Source organism: Eucyclogobius newberryi, unplaced genomic scaffold (genome assembly GCF_026437365.1).
Source record: "Eucyclogobius newberryi isolate DKJ021-1_F unplaced genomic scaffold, fEucNew1.0.hap1 SCAF_4, whole genome shotgun sequence".
In the NCBI taxonomy this organism is placed as follows: Eukaryota; Metazoa; Chordata; class Actinopteri; order Gobiiformes; family Gobiidae; genus Eucyclogobius; species Eucyclogobius newberryi.
Window position 1 is genome coordinate 4,927,378 of NW_027316056.1, and position 21,399 is coordinate 4,948,776.

At 42.5% G+C, this 21,399-nt stretch overlaps 2 protein-coding genes across 2 annotated transcripts; both read right to left on the reverse strand.

Annotated features, from left to right (window-relative positions):
- Window positions 1-2,691: 2,691 nt before the first annotated feature.
- LOC140377331 (NXPE family member 3-like) lies at window positions 2,692-6,745 on the reverse strand. Its single transcript, XM_072462701.1, has 6 exons — window positions 6,677-6,745; window positions 5,548-6,003; window positions 4,056-4,351; window positions 3,850-3,917; window positions 3,518-3,712; window positions 2,692-3,327 (listed from the first exon to the last, which is right to left on the reverse strand). The coding sequence occupies exons 1-6, from the start codon at window positions 6,743-6,745 to the stop codon at window positions 2,774-2,776; spliced, it is 1,638 nt and encodes a 545-aa protein (XP_072318802.1). The 3' UTR covers window positions 2,692-2,773.
- Window positions 6,746-11,221: 4,476 nt separating this feature from the next.
- Window positions 11,222-18,761, reverse strand: LOC140377518 (adipose-secreted signaling protein-like). Its single transcript, XM_072462955.1, has 5 exons — window positions 18,634-18,761; window positions 14,918-15,051; window positions 13,977-14,130; window positions 12,383-12,508; window positions 11,222-11,805 (listed from the first exon to the last, which is right to left on the reverse strand). The coding sequence occupies exons 1-5, from the start codon at window positions 18,650-18,652 to the stop codon at window positions 11,711-11,713; spliced, it is 528 nt and encodes a 175-aa protein (XP_072319056.1). The 5' UTR covers window positions 18,653-18,761; the 3' UTR covers window positions 11,222-11,710.
- Window positions 18,762-21,399: the final 2,638 nt, after the last annotated feature.

The following is a 21,399-nucleotide window of genomic DNA, read 5'->3' on the forward strand; positions in this document are numbered from 1 at the left end:
AGCACCCCCCAAAGGACACCCCGAGGAACACGGTCGAAAGCCTTCTCCAGATCCACAAAGCACATGTGGACTGGTTGGGCAAACTCCCATGAACCCTCGAGCACCCGATGGAGGGTATAGAGCTGGTCCAGTGTTCCACAACCGGGACGAAAACCACTCTGCTCCTCCTGAATCCGAGGTTCGACTATCGGTCGGATTCTCCTCTCCAGTACCTTTTTGAATAGACCTTATGGGAGGCTGAGGAGTGTGATCCCTCGGTAGTTGGAACACACCGTCCGGTCCCCCTTCTTAAACAGAGGGACCACCACCCCGGTCTGCCAGTCCAGAGGCACGGTCCCCGACCGCCACTCTACGTTGCAGAGACGTGTCAACCAAGACAGTCCTGCAACATCCAGAGACTAGGTCCTCAGGGCGGATCTCATCCACCCCCGGAGCCACTGAGGAGTTTGCCAACAACCTCAGTGACTTCAGCTTGGATGATTGACGAGTCAGCCTCTGAGTCCCCGGTCTCTGCTTCCTCTTTGGAAGACGTGACGGGGGGATTAAGGAGGTCCTCAAAGTATTCCTTCCACCGTCCGACGACATCCCCAGTCGAGGTCAGCAGGTCTCCACCCGCACCGTAAACGGTGTTGGTGAAGCACTTGTGGTGTAAAAATGTAATGTCTTTGCCTGATGCCATAGAACTTAGGTCAGCATATGTTTAACATCTGGGTCACACTTATTATGACTCTGTATGCAGACGTCCCTGGGTAAACAGACTGACAGCTGCGGATCCAAGGATGTCTCGCATGCGGTAGAACATTGAGTGTGTGTCTCTGCAATATGTTTAGACTGGTTTTGTGCATACGTGGCACCTGTTGTGCCTTAATAAGCTGAACTCAATGTTTGATCTGGTCAGATCAGGGAGGGACAGAACGGCAGATGTCAGGGAGAGCTTTTTTGGCTGTGCACGGCTAAAATAAAGAACCACTTTTGAACAAGACAACTTGGTTATATTTTGCCTCATTTTCTCTGTCATTTGTTATAGAATAGTTTCCGCAACACACTGCTTCTCCCTCCTGAGGCGCCTGACTGTTTGCCAGAATTTCCTTGGGGCCGCCCGATAGTCCTCCTCCATGGCCATCATTGAAAGTGTCCTGGTGCCCCTTGCACTGATGGACACCCTTGTGCTTGAACATGGTGTTCGTTATGGACAATCCGTGGCTAGCACAGAAGTCCAATAACTGAACACCGCTCGGGTTCAGATCGGGGAAGACATTCTTCCCGATCACCCCTCTCCAGGTGTCACTGTCATTGCCCACGTGGGCGTTGAAGTCCCCCAGCAGAACAACGGAGTCCCCGGTCGGTGCACTGTCCAGTACCTCTCCCAAGGACTCCAAGAAGGCCGGGTACTCTGCACTGCTGTTCGGCCCGTAGGCCGACACAACAGTGAGAGACCTGTTCCCCGCCCGAAGACGAAGGGACGCGACCCTCTCGTCCACCGGGGTGAACTCCAACACGTGGCGGCTGAGCTGAGGGGCTGTAAGCCCACACCAGTCTCGCCTCTCCCCGCGGGCAACACCAGAGACGTGGAGCCCAAACTGTGCTGGAGGTGAGGCCGACTATATCTAGTCCATATTGCTCAACCTCCAGCACAAGCTCAGGCTCCTCCCCCCCAGCAAGGTGACGTTCCATGTCCCCAGAGTTAGTCTCTGTGTCCGGAGATCTGGTTGAGGCCCCTGCCGTCGACTGCCGCCCAGATCTCTCTGCACCTGCCCCTTATGGATCCTCCTGCAGATGGTGGCCCCACGGGAGGGGGCCCCACGTCGCTCTTTCGGGCTGTGCCCGGCCGGGCCTCGTAGGGAAAGACCCGGCCACCAGGTGCTCGCCATCGAGCACCCACCCCATGCCTGGCTCCAGGATGGGGCCCCAGTGACGCCAATCCAGCTTAGCTTTGTGTTATGTTTTGCAGCTGGATGTAGTATTGTAGATTCAAATTGTCCTAGTCACAATATATTGTTTGAAAAGTATTGCACATTATACAACCTCTGCAGAAAACAAAACAAATAAAAACAAATCCAATAAATCCTTCAGGAGACCAGCAGAGGGTAGCAGAGTGTAACATTTTGAATCGTGAACCAAACCATTTCACTGCAAAATAAAGCTGATGAGAAATCTGTGTGATTTGTTTAAAGATGTATGTATGTAATATGTATGACCCTGATAAACACCTGTCTTTGCACCCATAATAAAAATCTATTGGTAGATCTCCAGGTCTTGCAAACCCAAAAAGTAGATCTTGAGCCAAAAAAGGTTGACCACTCCAGCTGTAAAATAACCGGATTACCTGATTTGCAATGTCTATATTTATTTTCTAATACAAAAAAAGAACAATCAAAAGTTTACATAGTGTGATGTAGATTAGCCATGAGCGGTTTGAAGTGCAGTGAACAAAAGGCAAAAACCAAAGCACATGATCCACATAACATTTTTTAATAGAGGAACTTCCCAAATACTAAAACCAAGATTGTCAATCACATAGTTCTACACATACCGGTACAAATTGCAGTCAAATGGTTCATAATTTTCCATATAACAACACCAGCACATTCTTTATACTTGATTTTAGGATAAAAACACATCCATGCCACTCATAAAAAAATTAAAAAAAATCCTCAATACATGAAAAGTGAGAGAAAACAGACTGATGGAAAAGAACATAATAGGCTATAAGATTCAGACTTAGGTTAAGAAAATAAAAAAGGCTCTAATTTTCTTCTTCGTGCTTGTGTAATCAATCTCCCATTCCAGGACAGGTGTGGGACAGCACTCCATCAATCATAAGTTTGATAATTTCTGGTTGTGGGTGGAGGTTATGGGGGAGGTAATGAGCCTGTACCATCTCCCAAGCATCCAACAGGAAAACCCCAGTGTCTTTGAACACAGCCCGGAGCACCTTGTCCCACTGCAGGGCGTACCAGTCACTGTCGGTCAGGCTCACGTCCAGGTTCAGGTATTTCATGTTGGCAGTTCGGATGATCACTTTGGTGCCCGGAGCTCTGTCAAGCAAACGATGCACTGCTTTGCGAATGGTCATAAGCCGCTGATAGTAGACCTCCATGGGGAAGGTGAAAAAGTGGGCCCACACGCCTACCACTATGACAGTGTTGGGTCCACCAGCCACTCTGTCCAGTTCATTAGCCACGTATTGCATCTGGGACACAGGTAAATGGCCAAAGCGAATGGGAGGAGCGTGGCAGCGGAACTTCACCACGATGTCGTTGATGTAGTCGACAGCCAAGAAAGGGCCACATTGAGGTGAACTGTGCTTGTCAAACGTCTGTAGATCTGAAAGAGAAAGGGTGAGAGTAAAACAAAAGGTTGGGCTAGAATCGGGCAGAGAACATCAACTCTAGCCAAGCCAGCTTTCCTCTAGTTGCTGGGGTTCATACGGCGCTAAAATCATGTAGGCCAACATAAATGTCCTCACTAGGACAACGTTACTTGGTAGGAGGGTGTAACTGCCCATGATACTTACTAGGTAGTGTCTTTGTGATGTGAGCGTAGTACTGCCTGATGGTGGAGTCTCCAAACATATAAAGTTGTTTCCCTTTGAGACAGGCAGTGGTGACTGAAGCGTTGTTGAACTGGCGCACTGCAGGGCCACCTATCGGCCGCCATTGGTTGTTGAAATAATATCCAGAAGGTCCTGGACTCGCCTCATGTGACTCACCTGAACAATGGAAAATTAATGGATTTGCAATCAATAGTATGTGTTTTTAACGTTTACAATGCTTGTTAATTATTTAGTTATGAGGTTCTCTACTTATTATCTAATGTGGGTTAAAAAGTAAATTTTAAACACAATACCTGTTTTTGGCAAAATTATGATTGTGTAATTTCCTAAGGCCTTAAGTGGGACTTTCAAGTTGATTCCGCTATAACACAAACATAGATGTTGTAGATTTTACATGGATTCTAAATTGGCAGTGCATGAATAACTGTTTTGTCCCAAAGTATGCAGTTATAATTTAATACAACTTAACTAAAATATCATATCAAAATATCATTCCTACCTTTGGAACAAGGCTTCCTCTTCCTTGCTGATTCTCCGGCTGTTTTTTCGGGTGTACTGAACGATCCGTTTGTCACAGTCCAGTTTTTTGGGTTTGTAACAGAACCATTGCTCTCCAGTTTTGAGGTCGGTATAGTTACACAGTGGAGCTTTGTGTGGATCCAGACACACGTTACATGAGGTTGTTTCCTTGAGCCCTCCAAACTCAAATTCACTGCCGAAGTAGATCCTGTCAGGCTGCTCTTCTGTCAGACGCTTTAAGACTGTGATGGACTCACTGCTGGACACCAGCATCACCTACAAAAGGACCAACACCAATTATGTTCTGAGTATGATACCTACTACCCCAATGGTCACTGGTCCAATGCCAGCTCGAACCAATAAATACTGTGATTGTGTCGATTGGCAAGAAACTTCACTTCAGGTCAGAATTACTGGACTTTTTTAAAGACAAAATCTGGTGTTCCTTTGTAAATAGCTTTTTACTACTTATAATTATAATTACGGTAAATTAAACAGCAGCAGACGCAAAAATTAGGCTAAGTTCTTTAGGTCTTCACGGTAGTATAAAATTACGATTTCTTATAGACACGTCCCCAGAAGTATCACTGGTAGATATGAGATGTATTTGGTCAGCTGATTCAAACTGATTTTGGCGCTGACTTCCTACTTCGATCAGTAGGAAAACAGCGTAACTTGCAGTCCAATTTATCCCAGATATGAGAAAGTTGGTACTCTTCCTGATTTACATTCTGGTGGGTGCAGTTCTAGATGGCCTCCCTGATGACCTCCAACAAAGGTATTAGGGTCCATTATGGTCCAGGTGGCATTGTTAAACGTTTTATTGTTTTGTCAGCTAAGAGTAATAATATTATAATTAATGTAAAGACACTCGCCATGCCACGTTCTGTCTTCACATTGGTAGAATGTTGACAATACTGTATAGTGAGGCATTCAAATAAAAATAGACATTGCAGTGTATGAGACCCGGTCTTCTTACCACTAGTGATGGGCAAAGTGAAGCCTCATAAAAAAGCAAAGCCTTTGAACCAAATGTTTTTAGGCTTTGAAACACAGTTCGAAACGCTTCTCCAGAGCAGTATATTTTAGTAAAGCATCGTCCAGAGTCCGTACCACATTCTATGTAACAGTGCCAATAAAATAAAATCAATTGATAATAGCGAAAATGTTAGGTTTTAAAAATCGGCCTTCTGTGTGCTTTTATTCTTTTACTATGGGAAAGCAGCAAACCCTTAAGACAGGGCAGTTCTTGACACACAAACTGGTCCCACACCAAACAGGTCTCAAACTCTGAAGTTCATGTCTGTAAGTCCTGAATGCTAACCACTGTACCAATGTAATAGTGTGTTGCACGTCCGTTTAGTACTGTGGAGTCAGTGTGAGGAAGTTGCACAAACTCCTGAGGATGTGAAATTATATATTATCTTGCTTTTCATGAACCCTCAACATGGGTACAGTCATGAAATACTTACCTCGACAGCTGCTGTCCCTTTCCAAAGTAGAGGAAACAGTGCAGTAAACGATCCATTGAGGTGATCCTGCACCTGTCCCACTACTCCTGCCCCTAGCTCCCGGCTTTGGAGCCTGGCAATAAGAAAGTCACCTCCACCCTTCTTTTGGTTTCCATAGTAATCGTTCATCTGGATCGTCACTGTCAGCTTGTCTCCCACACGCCAGCCTCCCCTTCGAGGCACAATGGTGAATATGCTTTTGGAAGCATTAGTTGTCAATTTCAGTGAGAATGGTTTGGGCAGAGGCGGGGTTTCAGGCCAAGTTATAGAGTCCAGAAGTCTGCGGCCTTCTTCAGTGTTTTCTGGAGAGAGGTACTTAAAACTGCACCTTTGGACCTCAGGTTTAGACTGTGTTGTCAAGTTCTTAGGTGTGAAGCAGACAGTAAGTGTTTTGTACCAATGGTTGGAGTTGTAGCCCTAAAAACAGAAAAATACATCGTCACCTACATCATATCATAGAGCCTGCTGCTATGTTCCACATCACAAGCAAATCCCACTTCCATTGCTAACATGCTTGGACAGGAGAGAGTAGAGGATTCAGCAGTAAAATGTGAAGTACCAACCCCTCGTCTCCGAGTTTGTCTAACCCGAGAAAAAAACAAAACAAAAACCTAATTTTAGTGTTGTTTTAATTTATGTCGACAAGTTTAAACTCATAACATGATCACTATTTAAATGGTCATGGGACCAAAGATGTGAGGAAGATTAAAATATAGATGCGTTTGTGTTTAGCTGAGCATCCTCTGGACAATCGACGTAATTATCCAACGAGTGCGTAGAAAAATGGCAAGCAGCCTCATGCAGACCAATAGGTTTAAGCCAGAATGTGTTCAAAATACCAAATAAGGCACTCCTATATCCTTATATACTGTACATGTTTTTTCGCATACGGTATATAAAATCAATCAACATTATGCAATAACACTTTGCACGAAGATCATGTACAGTGGGTACCGAAAGTATTCAGACCCTTTTAAATGTTTCACTTTCTTTGTTTCATTGCAGCCATTTGCTAAAATCAAAAAAGTAAATTTTAATTCTCATTAATGTAGACTCAGCACCCTTTATCTTGTCTTGTTGGAAGCTGAACCTTCAGCCCAGTCTGAGGTCCTGAGCACTCTGGAAGAGGTTTTCTTTCTCTGTATTTGGCCGCATTCATCTTTCCTTTAATTGCAACACCCCCATAGCATGATGTTGCCACCACCATGTTGCACTGTGGATTATATTGGGCACGTGATGAACAGTGCCTGGTTTTCTCCACACATACCGCTTAAAATGAATGCCAAAAAGTTCAGTCTTGGTCTCATGTTATGGCTTCAGTCGGGCCACTCTGCCATAAAGCCCCGACAGGTGGAAAAAGTAATAGTTGACTTACTACTATTACTACTGCATCTCTGGAGCTCAGCTACAATGATCTTTGGGTCCTTCTTTAGCTCTCTCGCTGAGGCTTTTCTCCCACGATTGCTCAGTTTGGTTGGACAGCCAGGTCTAGGAAGAGTTTTGGTCGTCCCAAACTTCTTCTATTTAAGGATTCTTTTGTAACCTTGGCCAAATCCGTTCCTCCGTGATTAGGAAAGTGATAATCAGTTGAATTAAACAAAGCATATAGAACATCTCAAAGAGGATCAGAAGAAATGCAACCTGTGAGTTTAATATGAGAGTCACAGCAAATGGTCTATTTAAGTACTTATGATCATGTGATATTTCAGTTTTTATTTTTTTAATAAATGTGCAGAAATGTCTACATTTCTGTTTTTTTCTGTCCAGATGTGGTGCTGAGTGTACAATAATGAGAAATAAAATTAACTTTTTTTATTCTAACAAATGGCTGCAATAAAACAAAGAGTGAAACATTTTAAAGGAGCTGAATAATACCAACTGTACTTCCAAAAGAAGCAAACACTGCTGAGTATGAGTGAGAGGCTGAGGGCCCCAAAAATTAAAAAAATATATTTTTTAAACCTCATCAGAGGCGTTGTGGTTATGGAGAGCCCTGGAATGCCGGGTGGCACATTGGGGAAGTAGTGCATACTGTTGTTGAGTCCTTGGGCAAGACACTTCATACACCTTGCCTTCAGTGTCCATGTATACTGTTATATGAATAAGAATGTGTTTGTAAGAGTGAATGCGGGACAACAGATGGAAATTAGCCCATGGCCACAATCCAGTGTGGCCATGATATACATGTATGTATATGTCCTGGAGTATGGGAATACACATTTTGGAGACTTGTGGATAACTGTGCCAACAGTTGTCACTGTATTTGTATTAAGTATAGGCTTTCTTCACAAGATCTAAGATTCAAACTTCCGGTTGTATATAATAGTGTCTTGAAACCCTGCCAATCTGATCCTAATCAGGTACTCAGTGAGTAAGGAGTGAAAGTCAGGTTACAATAGGATGTAGATAGCCCATCATTAGAAAATAAAGAAAAGTAGTCTCAAGTGAAACCAAAAACTCCCTTTATCAGGAGGTCCCGCCCAGTGGGCAGGGCTTACACTGAGTAGGATATAAAAACCTAAGTTCCCAGACTCGATTTGCAAATTGAGAATGACTCTTCGAGAGTCGACTTGTTTTGTTTTTCTAAAACAGAGTCCGGATGATCCAACTGAATTTTTCTACATCAAGTCATGACGTAGGAGGAGATCAGTGACGACCTTCACGGAGGAGGAGCAGTGCAGAAGTTGCGGGTTGGGAGCCAATTTAAATGGATTGCAGATCATTTGCTGGACATTCCATAAGTAAAGCTCTAATGGGGCTGGGGATCTCTGAAGCATCTAAGAGGATAGCAATATGCTTAAACAAAGAAGCAGCGGAAAAAGCTACCAGGTTGGTCTCTTTGGTTAAAGAGGGCAGGCCAATGGACTGGTGCTAATGGGATGCAATCTAGGATCTGATCAATCTCAGATGGGTCACCTGGGAGACGACATCTGATTTTGAAAAACCCAAAACCCCCTATGACCCTTATAACATCACTGATGATGTATCAGGAGCTGTATTTTCAAACCACCAACAATTTCACAATCTTAAAATGTTCCTTTGTAAAATGTACCTTTGTGTAAATGAGCAGAAGGATGACGGATGCCGTGAGCACCAGTAGGAAGACCAATTCTCTCAGCTTCATTCTGATCATTCTGATTCTTCATTCAGTACCTGTCAGGTGATACATTTATTTAAGTTAGTGTAGGGTAACATACTAGTACAAGTACTGTAAGGTTATGAATGTCCTTTTTGTGAAGGAGGGGGGGCATTCAGGTTTTATAATTGATTTAAAGAATTGTTCAAGAATTCAAAAATGACACACTGCATAAGTGTGGGTAAGTTTGAATCGTATTTTTATTAGTAAATGGGGCACCAGCCGGATAATCGGCAATTTTAACAACTCTATAATCAGATATCTAGATAAATTAATTTGCTCGTTGATCTAAAGGTTTGAGAACGTAACCGTGACATTGACCCCTATTCTGGAAATGAAGGAACACTTAACCAAATGTGGGTTATGAAGATTTAATGACCAAATAATCAGATAAATATGATGCAGGAATATGCAAATGAGTCGATAACAGATGGAAAACACTAGACATGATTGTTCTAGATCTATCTAGAGTTAATTCTAAGATGAAATTCAGCCAGCCTGTGAAGTGCATTCATACGAACGGAACCAGAAGCTGTGATCCTGAGGAGACGGGCCTGCGTAGAGTCCAAGAGTCTGCGTGTCGTTTGTGTCGCCTCCAGGTTTCGCTCAGGGGTCACGCTGCAGCTAGGTCCACACGCTGGCCAGAGCAGGGCTGCTCTGGAGCTTGGCTTTGACGTTGTCTGGCCAAAGGACTGGATCAGGTTCTGCGATCTGCGTTTTCCTTGGCTCTGAGGCGTTACCAAATGAAAAGGCCGTTGTGCTGCTCCACCGATGTGGCTGGTCTAAAAGGCTGTGGACTTTGCATGATGCAGTATCAATCACGTTTTTAAAAACGGGCACAAACTTCTTAGTTCCGGGAGGGAACCAATTTTATCTCAAAAAATAATTTGCCAATTATTGCAGGAATAAATACATCTTTCCATAGCAAGCAAAAAGAATTGCCCTTTAAAGGTGCACTGTGTACAATTCAACAAACTCCAACGGCAGAGAGAAAGAAACTGTTCTTGTGGCGGGAGGTTCTGGTCCGGATGGACTGTAGCCTCCTGCCTGAGGGGAGTGGCCTCCTGCCTGAGGGGAGTGGCCTCCTGCCTGAGGGGAGTGGCCTCCTGCCTGAGGGGAGTGGCTCAACTGTGTAACGTGTCAGTATCTGAAAAGATTAAGTTAGTGTCTTCGAGCCTGACTTAGAGGGTTTCTTACTGACCTGCTGTGGTTGTCAGTACCATTGTGTCATGTCTTTATGGAGTATCCTCGTGGTTATTCTAAGGTGACTTACAACAAATGGAATTGTGATCGTGCTACACAGAGGAATGCTGCCGAGCGACCTGAGCAAGAGGACACACCTTCGAAACATTGTTGGCAGTAACTTGTGGCATTACCAGAATGAAAGGGCCTGTTTTCTATTGTCTATTCACGTGTCCCTCACATGCAGAAGACTTTGTCACGTGTCCCTCACATGCAGAAGACTTTGTGTCACGTGTCTCTCACATACAGAAGACTTTGTGTCACGTGTCCCTCACATGCAGAAGACTTTGTGTCACGTGTCCCTCACATGCAGAAGACTTTGTGTCACGTGTCTCTCACATACAGAAGACTTTGTGTCACGTGTCCCTCACATGCAGAAGACTTTGTGTCACGTGTCTCTCACATGCAGAAGACTTTGTGTCACGTGTCTCTCACATGCAGAAGACTTTGTGTCACGTCTCTCACATGCAGAAGACTTTGTGTCACGTGTCTCTCACATACAGAAGACTTTGTGTCACGTGTCCCTCACATGCAGAAGACTTTGTGTCACGTGTCCCTCACATGCAGAAGACTTTGTGTCACGTGTCTCTCACATGCAGAAGACTTTGTGTCACGTGTCTCTCAAATGCAGAAGACTTTGTGTCACGTGTCTCTCACATGCAGAAGACTTTGTGTCACGTCTCTCACATGCAGAAGACTTTGTGTCACGTGTCTCTCACATACAGAAGACTTTGTGTCACGTGTCCCTCACATGCAGAAGACTTTGTGTCACGTGTCTCTCACATGCAGAAGACTTTGTGTCACGTGTCCCTCACATGCAGAAGACTTTGTGTCACGTGTCTCTCACATGCAGAAGACTTTGTGTCACGTCTCTCACATGCAGAAGACTTTGTGTCACGTGTCTCTCAAATGCAGAAGACTTTGTGTCACGTGTCTCTCAAATATTTTCGGAACATTCAAAACAAAACATATAACTTCATTTACCTGGGATTTACAGAGTTTAGTGCGTCGCTTGTTGACTCGGCAGAAGTCGGCAACGTTTCTCAGTCTGTTATTTGTATTCTTTCCTCTAATCCTCCATGTTTGTTTGGACGCGAATGGACAATGCGTTTGTCTGATTGGTTAATCCGCCTGTCAATCACTCCCTTTGGAAATTGGCGCGACTTGATTGGATCCCAGACCCTCAGGTTTTGTAAAGTCTGTCAAATCGTGTTGGGAATGGCTGGTCAGGCAAGCACAAACCCAGACTGAACCTAAAGCGATGAAACACAAACATGTATCACAGCATCAGCCCACACAGGACCATGCTGCTGTTCACTTTAGCACCTGTGTACGTACATTTGTGTCACGCCAACTCCACATGTTTCAGTGATATTTCACTAAACTACTCAGCTATTTTCTATGGCTTTTTAAAAATCAGATCAACAATAAAAACACAGTAATGTCCTTACAACATTGTAAACATACATTTTGTTTTGTGTAACTGTAACTCAGGTTTAATGTATTGTTTTCTTTTGTGCCTAAACCATGACTAAAACAGCCAGTTGTATAATACAGAATTAAAATGTAACTAATATACATTCTATGAAGAGAAGCTATTCAATAAAAACAACAACCTTGTCTATTGTCGTCACAGTAATGAATAATGAAGCGATAGTCAGGTGCTTCATAAAATATTTCAACCAGGGGATTGAGTGAAAAGGTTTGAGAAGCAGTGCTGTGGATCTGAAACAGTCCGGACGGTGCTTATATTCTCTTGGTGCAGTGTTTTGAGTGACAGTCCTTCATAGGCCCCAGACACTTGACCCCCTCCAGCAGCAGCGGCGTCCCGTGGTGAGGGTCTGAAACCAGAGCAGAAAGACACCGCTTTTACATCGTGGAAGAAAGATGGCTCTCTTAAAGTTACTGCCAGTGGCTTAGCTTCAGCTACACATGAACATAATTCATTCACTGAACCATAAACAGCCTATGATAAAGTGAATGATGCTTTAAATCTCAAATGTGCTGGAAACTCGACTCCTTTATTGCTTTCATGTGACTGAGATCGGAACGTTTAAAGATGCAGATGTTATTGCTTTGCCTAGAATGTTCCACAGCATGGCATTACATTGATCATGTACTTATTCAAGCTTACGTGTTAGTTTTGCTCAAAATAACCTTGAAAAACATGTATTCTAACTGATCTGACTTGGCCTGATGGAAAAACTTGCTTGTATCCATTGAAATAAGTTTAATGCCATACTGTGGGACATTCTAGGCACATACATGTCCTATTAAAGATGTTTTGTCCTGGTTTATGGTCAGTATCTTTGTCATTTCTGGGCAAATCCACAAGGAACAAAAACTGGTACAAAATTGAACATCTTTTTTCAGTGTAAACAAATTGTGGTGAATGTTTGTTGTCCGTCTGTTTCTCACCGATGACCTTGGCCTGTAGTTTGACCTTCAGTGTGCTGTCCCTCTTCCCTTTGGTGAGTATGGACAGCTCCTCCTGCAGCACCCCCTCCTGGTGAGTCTTGTACTCGCACGACACTTTTACTCCGCCTACAACCAGAGACGTTTTAGTTTGGATTTATCGCCATGCAAAGTAAAATCAGGTTAAACAAGTTACAGATCAGATAAAAAGAACAAAATAAATCGATAAACTAGAAAAAGCATTGCTGACTGGCTCCTGGAGTGAGTCTAGCCCAGTTTTATCTCACAGCACATTAGCTTCTACCCCCGGTACCCCGGTAGCCTTAGTCATTTTTGTTTTAAATATTTGCCAAAATAATACAATCTATCTTGTCCATGGAACCATCACTGGTTTAGTCCTCTTTCTTTTCCATTTTCATGGCCCCTTTTTGTCCTAATTTGGTCTAAATCTGGTTTATTCTTAAATTAGTTTACAGGTTTAGTCCTAGCTTAGTCAAATTAAGTAAAATTCTTCTTTGAACAGGGCATAATAATAAGCATCATATTTAATATATTGACTGCTTATGTTGGAAATATTTATCTGAAGGCATAAAAATACATGGAAATTACTTCAAAGGTATTGCAAAGAGATACAGATAATAAATTAGTGAAAGTTTGGAGATTGGAGATACTTTATTATAACTGGAGTATTTTTTTCCATCTTATATAGTAATTCAAAATCTTAATGTCCAAAGGGTGTTTTTGTCGGTTTTGGTTCTCATGGCAATAAATGGGTTATGTCCTTTTTCTGGTCAAGTCTGGTTAGTGTCTTCTTTGTAATGCTTATTTGATTTGATTATGAGAACAAACAAGACGTGGAAGTAAGGTGTTTCTGCCTGTTAACCAGCGTCTCATGTGAAAGTGTCCAATAATCAGCTTATATTTCTTTCATCTAAGTTTAAGTGTAATCACAAATCCAATACTATTGTACACAGACTGTCTGGGCCCTGGATCAATGTCTGTGTTTGGAGAAGAAGAAACAACTAAATGTCCCAGGAATCAAGAATCTTATTGAGGTAAACAAATGCACACAGGCTGAAGACATTTTGTACAATTACTGTTCAAGTCAAATAAGTTTAAGTCAGATACACTTGACTTTAGTGCTCATGATAGAAACCACACTGAGGTTAAACCTTTCCCATCTCCAGCTCTTGAAGTAACTATGGTCTTTTTCACGTCTTTTACACTAGGACTAAGTTCCAAACTATTAAATATCAGTTGCTCCTTTGTTAACCCAGTGGCTAAGTGGCAGTTTTTTGGTTGCTCTTCTGTTTCTTCTGAGTATGGAGTCAGTACCACTACCACTTGCAACCCATTTCACTGCATTAAAGTGAGTCACTAATGCCTAATATTTAAGTTTTTAATCTTGTTATATATTCATATATAAGGCATGTTATGTGTAAAAATTGCCTAAATAGGACATATATATCTGAAAAATGAACCAAGCAAGTTTTAAATGTCTTGCTTCTTTTAGACATCTTATTTATGTTTTAAGTAAACTAGATAATTTATCTCCTTCTTAATAAATCCAAGTCTCACTGTAAGACGCTTTTCTTACCTTCCAGAGTGGAGCTGACTCGACCGACGCGCAGGTACGAGGCTCTTCTCGAGGGGGAAGATGTGCTGGAGCAGGACAGGTCTTTACCCAAAGTGGGGACGTCCGGGACAGTGAACACGATCTCATAAACGTGGTGACTCTTCATGAAACCAGCCTGAAGACAGAACCGTTTTTCAGAGTTCAGAGTTTTCAACACAATACATCCAAATGTCACGATTTTAAAGGGGCGTGTTACAAGTACAGAGTGCTTCCTGGAGAATGGGCTGAAACAGAAGCGTGCTGTGTAACTCACCCGGGGTGTTAAGCACGGTAGCCCCTGTTTGTCTGCTCATCCGAGGAGAAGGATAGAGACTGCTCTCTAGCTAAAGACTGCAGGAATCAATAAAAAAAAAAAACACTCTGGGCACATATATGAGTTACCAATAGCACTGTAAGAAGGTTAAAAGCTCTGAAAAGTCCGTTTTGCATGACATGGGGCCTTTAACAGTCTAATTTTCCATCCCCAAATCATATCATTTCATTCAGACGTCAGTTATCTGTTAGCTTACCCATTGCTAACCCTTTGCTAAAATAGCTTAATTTTTTTTCAACTTTATGATGAACATTAAACAAAAATAAATAAATATACAAACATGAAAAAACAAACAAAACAAGACCAGAGAGAGAATGACAGATATAAATCAAAAGACATAAAACATATTACGGATGTCCATTGTAATGTCAGTTCAGTCCTAAATAGTCGGTGTGTTTCGTGTCATCCATTTTTTGACAGTATCTTTTTCACTGCAGCCAGAAGAATGCTCCAGAGAGTCATATATAGCCAAATACATAGTTCTGAAATCCTTTGGGATCTTTCAGTTTTTTTCATACATTAATTCAAACTTAATCAACATTACTGCATGATATAGGCCTCAAAAAAAACAACAGTGCATTTCACAAACTTTGACTAAGTAGCTGCTGTCCTTCTCTTTGGTGGCGATGAGGGAGCTGAGATTTGATTGGTCGTCTCGCCGAGTCGGAGATCCAGGCGGAGCATCGTCGTCAGGGAAACGAACCGCGCCTTTGGACGTGGATCCTGTGGACGTGGAACACATTTAGTCAGAATCAAAATTAGAATCAGAAAAGGTTTATTGCCATTGCTAATGAACAGAATTCATAGGAACATGCTTTGGTGATTCGGTGCAACATTAAACAAATGACAATGATAAAACAACCTATATAAATCAAAAAGAAAAACTACAAAAATAAACTTTCTATGTACACAAAATGTACAGATGTAGTGCAGAGGTGAACAGTGCAGTGAGTGATGGATTGAATTATAGTTGAAGTCACAGGTGTTTAAGAAGTGTTCATGAGTCCAACGGCAGAGGGAAAGAAACTGTTCTTGTGGCGGGAGGTTCTGGTCCGGATGGACTGTAGCCTCTTGTCTGAGGGGAGTGGCCTCCTGCCTGAGGGGAGTGGCCTCCTGCATGAGGGGAGGGGAGTGGCCTCCTGCCTGAGGGGAGTGGCCTCCTGCCGGAGGGGAGTGGCCTCCTGCATGAGGGGAGTGGCCTCCTGCATGAGGGGAGTGGCCTCCTGCCTGAGGGGAGTGGCCTCCTGCCTGAGGGGAGTGGCCTCCTGCCTGATGGGAGTGGCCTCCTGCATGAGGGGAGTGGCCTCCTGCCTGAGGGGAGTGGCTCAAATAGTCCAGGGTGAGAAGGCTCAGCTGTGATCTGACCTGCTCGTCTCAGAGTCCTGGAGATGTACAGGTCCTGCAGAGATGGAAGTCTGCAGCCGATCACCTTCTCAGCAGAGCGCACAATGCACTGTAGTCTCTGTTTGTCCCTGGCTGTGGCTCCAGCGTACCACACTGTGATGGAGGAGGTGATGGAGGAGGTGATGGAGGAGGTGAGGATGGACTCAATGATGGTCGTGTAGAACTGCACCAGCATCTGCGCTGTCAGCTTGGCTTTCCTCAGCTGCCACAGGAAGTACATCCTCTGCTGGGCCTTCTTGATGAGGGAGCTGATGGTGGCTCCACTTGAGGTCCTGGGTGATGGTGGTGCAGAGGAAGCGGAGAGAGTCCACAGTGGTGATGGGGAGTCTGTGATTGTAAGGGGGGGACTGGGGGGCTGTGACTTTCCTGAAGTCCACCATCATCTCCACTGTCTTCTGGGCGTTGAGCTCCGGGATGTTACCGCTGCACCAGGACACCAGCCGGTCCACCTCCTGTAGACAGACTCATCCCGTGCGAGCCTGATGAGGGTGGTGTCGTCGTGGCGATGAGGGTGGTGTCGTCTGCAAACTTGATTAGTTTTACGGAGTCGTGGCTGGAGGTGCAGCGGTTTGTGTACAGGGAGAAGAGCAGGGGAGAAAGTACACAGCCCTGTGGAGCTCCTGTGCTGATAGTCCAAGTGTCTGAGACATTCTTTCCCAGCCGCACACACTGCCTGTTATCGCTTTACCTGGAATGTTCCACAGTATGGCATTAAGCTTATATCTCTAGCCTTGTTTGATTGCAGATGGTTTCTTGGCTCAAAAATATCTTGTCTCTGGAGATAAATATGTTTAATACCATACTCTGGAACATTCCAGGCAAAGCTGTAGTTTGGTGCAATAAATCAATATTCAGTATATTCAAATCGTCAATGACCAATCACCTTGGATCTTTTTAAGAGCTTCTGTCAGTGACTGACTTTAGGGAAGAAATGTGGTAATTACTAAAAGTCTGTATTGTTTATGTTCAGGAAATGATATTGAAAGACAGTTTTATCTGTTTTATGTTTCTGTTATTTTTACTGTATCAAAAATTTAGATGGATCAAAATTTGATTTTTGATTTATTTGATTCTTATTTGCCCTGTTTCAGTGTATTTTGTTTTATTGATTTGTCTTGTTAGTTTAATGGAAATGTAACTCATTTCTGCAGACTTAAAGAGATAAATATTTGATTTATATTGCTATAACATAATTATTTGGAAACATTCTTGTTTATAAAATGTGCCATATAAATAAAGTTAAGTTAGATTGGTTCTGTTTCATGCTTTGTCTGAGTTTCTCTTCCCTTTCGACTAATCACTGCTTTTTGTGATAAAATGTGAATATATGATTATATTTCTGTGATGTATTTTAAGATAAGATAAGATAAGATATTCCTTTATTGTCCCACATGGGGAAATTTCATTGGTGCAACGCAGGTAGATACAGAGGTAGATTTATCTGCATAATAGTGATATATTATCTGCATCATTAGTCTGAGAAAAACGGGTGTGTGACAGCATTTGTTTGTGAAGGTGTCGTGAAGAATGTTGCCCCAGGAGGGGGGGTGACAGCCCAGAGGAGTTTGGGTAATGTTTACCCAAGGCTTGATCTCTAGGAAAAATACCAGCTGTAAAACAAGTGCCTTGATGTGAGGCTGACCAATGAGAAATGTGACCCGCCTATTCCAGAATATCTAATAAAACCAACCAGCATGGGAAAAAACGTGTGAGACGCAGGAGGATCACGCAGGCTGCTTACAACAGCCTGGCTGACCAGTCCCGGCGTTTTCTCCCATGCATGCCACACAAAAGTCTGATATTTCTGTGTCGTTTTATATTCTAAGTTGAATTGTGTTCTCGATGTGTTAAGGAATAGCATCGGTGTATGTTGTTGTTGTTGTTGTTGTTGTTTTATGGCGGTTGGCATCCGAGTGTTGCATTACCGCCAGACTTTATTCCTCAGACTTTTCGTAGTCCTCAGACTCTGTCGTAGTCCGTAAAAGTACTCCTCCCATTGCTTTGGTGTTACAAAGCCCATGAGGTCATGATGTGACTTTGTGACTAGAATAGTTGTTGTGTCAGAGACCAACCGGCTTTTTGGAGCCACTGTGTTACTGGACGGCATCTCTATCACATACAGGGTAGTGTGGGTCCTTGCGGGTATATGGGCAGGAACGCGTGGGAGGAAAGGGCCTTCGCCCGCATGAGGATTGGCCATACTGGACTCAATTGGTCACTGAGTAGGATAGGCAAACATCCGACCGGTCTGTGTGGTCACTGTCGGGTGCCAGAGACTGTCGAGCATGTGCTGATTTGCTGTGAGGCTTATGATAGGGAAAGGGCCGGGTTGGCCTTGTGGTTTCGGAATAATGGGCGGGAGTTCAATCTGCGGAACGTTCTGGCGATCCAGTCACAGGGTTTGTGTCAGGCTGTGGTTGCTTACTTATGTAGCACAGGGCTGGGTAAACGTTTATAGAGGTGGGGGGTGTTGGAGACTGAGCCGAGGATGAGGAGCAAGAGGATGTTCTAACGCGCTTGGACTTCATGGGCCTAGAAACGCCAAAGTGATGGAAGAAGGACTTCTAAAGGATAAAACGACAAAGACGTCCCATGACATCATGGGCTTTGTAAAACAACAAAGACGTCCCATGATCTCATGGGCTTTGTACTTCCAAAGCACCGAACGTCAAAGAGGGCGAAGAAGGTGGGCCCTTTCTCTATCATAAGCCTCACAGCAAATCAGCACATGCTCGACAGTCTCTGGCACCCGACAGCGACCACACAGACCGGTCGGATGCTTGCCTATCCTACTCAGTGACCAATTGAGTCCATCGGTGTATGTCTAATTCCATGACACTTTTAAAGGAACGGAAAAAAAGTCAGCAGCAGTGCCCAAAATAACACAAAGCACCACCTCACCTTTACGCCCGGTCGCCATGGTGATCAGGAGAGTATCAGCCAATCACGGTTCAACATCATCACTGGCTGTCTGCAAACCAGGAAGTGAAAGAACAAGGGCAAAGTCAGAAGAGTTACATAATCACCCTAAGATCTCGGCTTGTGAAGAAGGCGCAACGTTGTAAGCAAAAAAAATGACTCCTTTAAGTGAAACTGCAGACAACAGAAATGTACAAAGAGGTTTTGAGTTTTAAATTTTGATTTGCAATGTCATGATCATGGCCTTTATTAAGAAGAAAAATGGAGGCTCCCGGACTTCTTCTTCCCTTTTCTAGTCCACCGTCTGATAAAAGAGAATTGTATCAAGCTTCAACCAGCAAAAAACACAGGAATCTGACACATGCACTTTAATTAGAAATCTATTTTTAGTGACAGCGGCTTCATCTTTGAAATGGAAATTGTCTATTGTCAGTTCATTCCTCCAACAACAGCTTTACTCCTTCAGAAAGGAGTTCAGAAACAGCTTCAGGTTGAACTACGGGACTTTTTTGGTCAGATACTTTAGGAAAAATCTGCCCGAGGAGAATGGTCCCAGTTGAACAAAGATCTCCAAGTGATAGTCTTAGTTTAGTCTGGTTTGAGGTCCTGCTCTTTTGTACATTCTGGTTTAGTTTAGTCCTTGTGGTTGAATCTCTGCTGGAGAATGGAGTTGGTTCTAGATCAAATACGTCTCCAAGACAGAAATCAAATGAAGACTTTGAATATAAAAAACTGATATTTCCAGTTTTGAAAAATTGTCTACCTATCTAATTGTATGAATTGAAATAATGTGGATTTGGCTTTATCGAGGGTGGATGGAATCATAGTTATACTGCTCTAAAATACATTTGGCTTTTGAAAACATTGCCGTACAAAATGTAGTCTTCAATAGATTTTTAAAATGACACAAGGGATGTGAAGATTATTCAGTTAATCGATAATCCTGATTATTTAGGTCACAATATAAACATAAGAACTAACAATTGTGGCTATGTTAAAAACAACATTAAGTACATCTAAATGCACAGTGCTTTTTACGTGGCTCTATGCATCACAATAGCTTTACTTTTGCATTCAGAAAGTTTGATAAAGCTAGTCACATACTATTCTGAGATGAATGAGACAATCACAGCGTCACTATTCTAACACTAGTATATTAAGGATTTCACTTTTGTTTCATGTGTCAATAATCGTTATAACGGAATGTTTCCTCCCACAATTAAGTAATAAAACACATTTGATATCGCGAATGAGACTAAACAGTGTGTGGTGTAGCCACAAGTGCACAAACATGGCCTTTATCCATTATGAATGAGACAATCACAGCGTCACTCAAACACATGAGGCAGCAGGGGAAGAAAAATGTGAACCTAACCTAAACCAGGACTAAACTGGGTCTAAACCAGGACTTTATGCGGACCAGGACAAACGGCAAAAAGGTGATCACATTTTTTCTTCTTCTCTTCCTCACATTAGAATATACCAGGGCTGCACGGCGTATAAATATTGTAATAAAAATCAATATCGCAGACAGAAATGCATCGTATTTAAACTGAAAAAGAACACAAATTTGATTCATGATTTTCCTTCTTCAGACTAAGTGTCTATTTTGTCTCTGTTGAGTTTTTATTTTTGACTGATTATGACAAATGCGTTTGTGTCTTAACATGTCAAAAAGTAAATTTAAATACCGCAATAAAATCAATATCTATCGCATTTCGCACTCGTTTCCAATATTGTGACGTGCAGTTCTATATAAAATGTTTTATTTTATATATTTTTTATATACATTTCTATGTTAAATAAACACTGCAAACTGCGGCCTGCGGGCCACATTTATTTATTTTATTTTTTTTGCCCTTAGATATCAGTCTGTACTTGTATCCTTAATAAATATGACGCGGAAGGAATTAAATAATAGATTCAATAGCCTATTATTTGACAGAAAAGTTATATTTTATTTGATATTTAATTTTTAAGTATATATTTTTTCCACACCAATGATCGCGGGTCGGCCCTCCGCTACTTGCCTGGATTCGAATATGGCCCTCGGAGGAAAATAATTGCCCACCCCTGCTCTAGACAGTTCCATTTAACAACAATTGGCTTTTACTGAGAGAAGATCGGCTGTAGACTTAGTTGATCACGAAACGATTGGACGATTTTAAAACCTGTTACCATCCACCTATTTGGCCCTGTGCACAATGGTTGGACACACCCAAATGGCATTGCTTATTAAAAGAGGATCTTATGTTCCACATACAAGTGTGATGCATCATTAGAAAGCTTAGGCCTTCTAGTTTCTGCAGATGTGCACATGACACACTGTCAGGGCTTCAGAACTTACACTACAGAGGCCCAAACATGAACAAAACATCCTTTTTTTTGTCTCGCCAGAATATTGTCAATTTGTTGTTGACAACAACTGTGTACAGTTTCAGATCTCTAGGAACAGGCATTTTGGTGCTGTTGACCATTTTGTATCAAAAAGTATATTCGGAACAAGTGATCCAAATATGTGCCAACTGTGCCAAACTGTTTTATTACAATTTTAGCTCCTCTATGATCATAAAACATACATTTTGATGTTTTGTAGGCCACTAATACCCATTATAACTGCTAAAAACAATGAATGTGTAAATATGAGTTTACCCATGAATTTCCCATATCGAGGTGAAAAAAAATAATAATAATTATAATATTTTTATTTTATTTTTGTATTGGTATAATAGTACACATATCTAACAA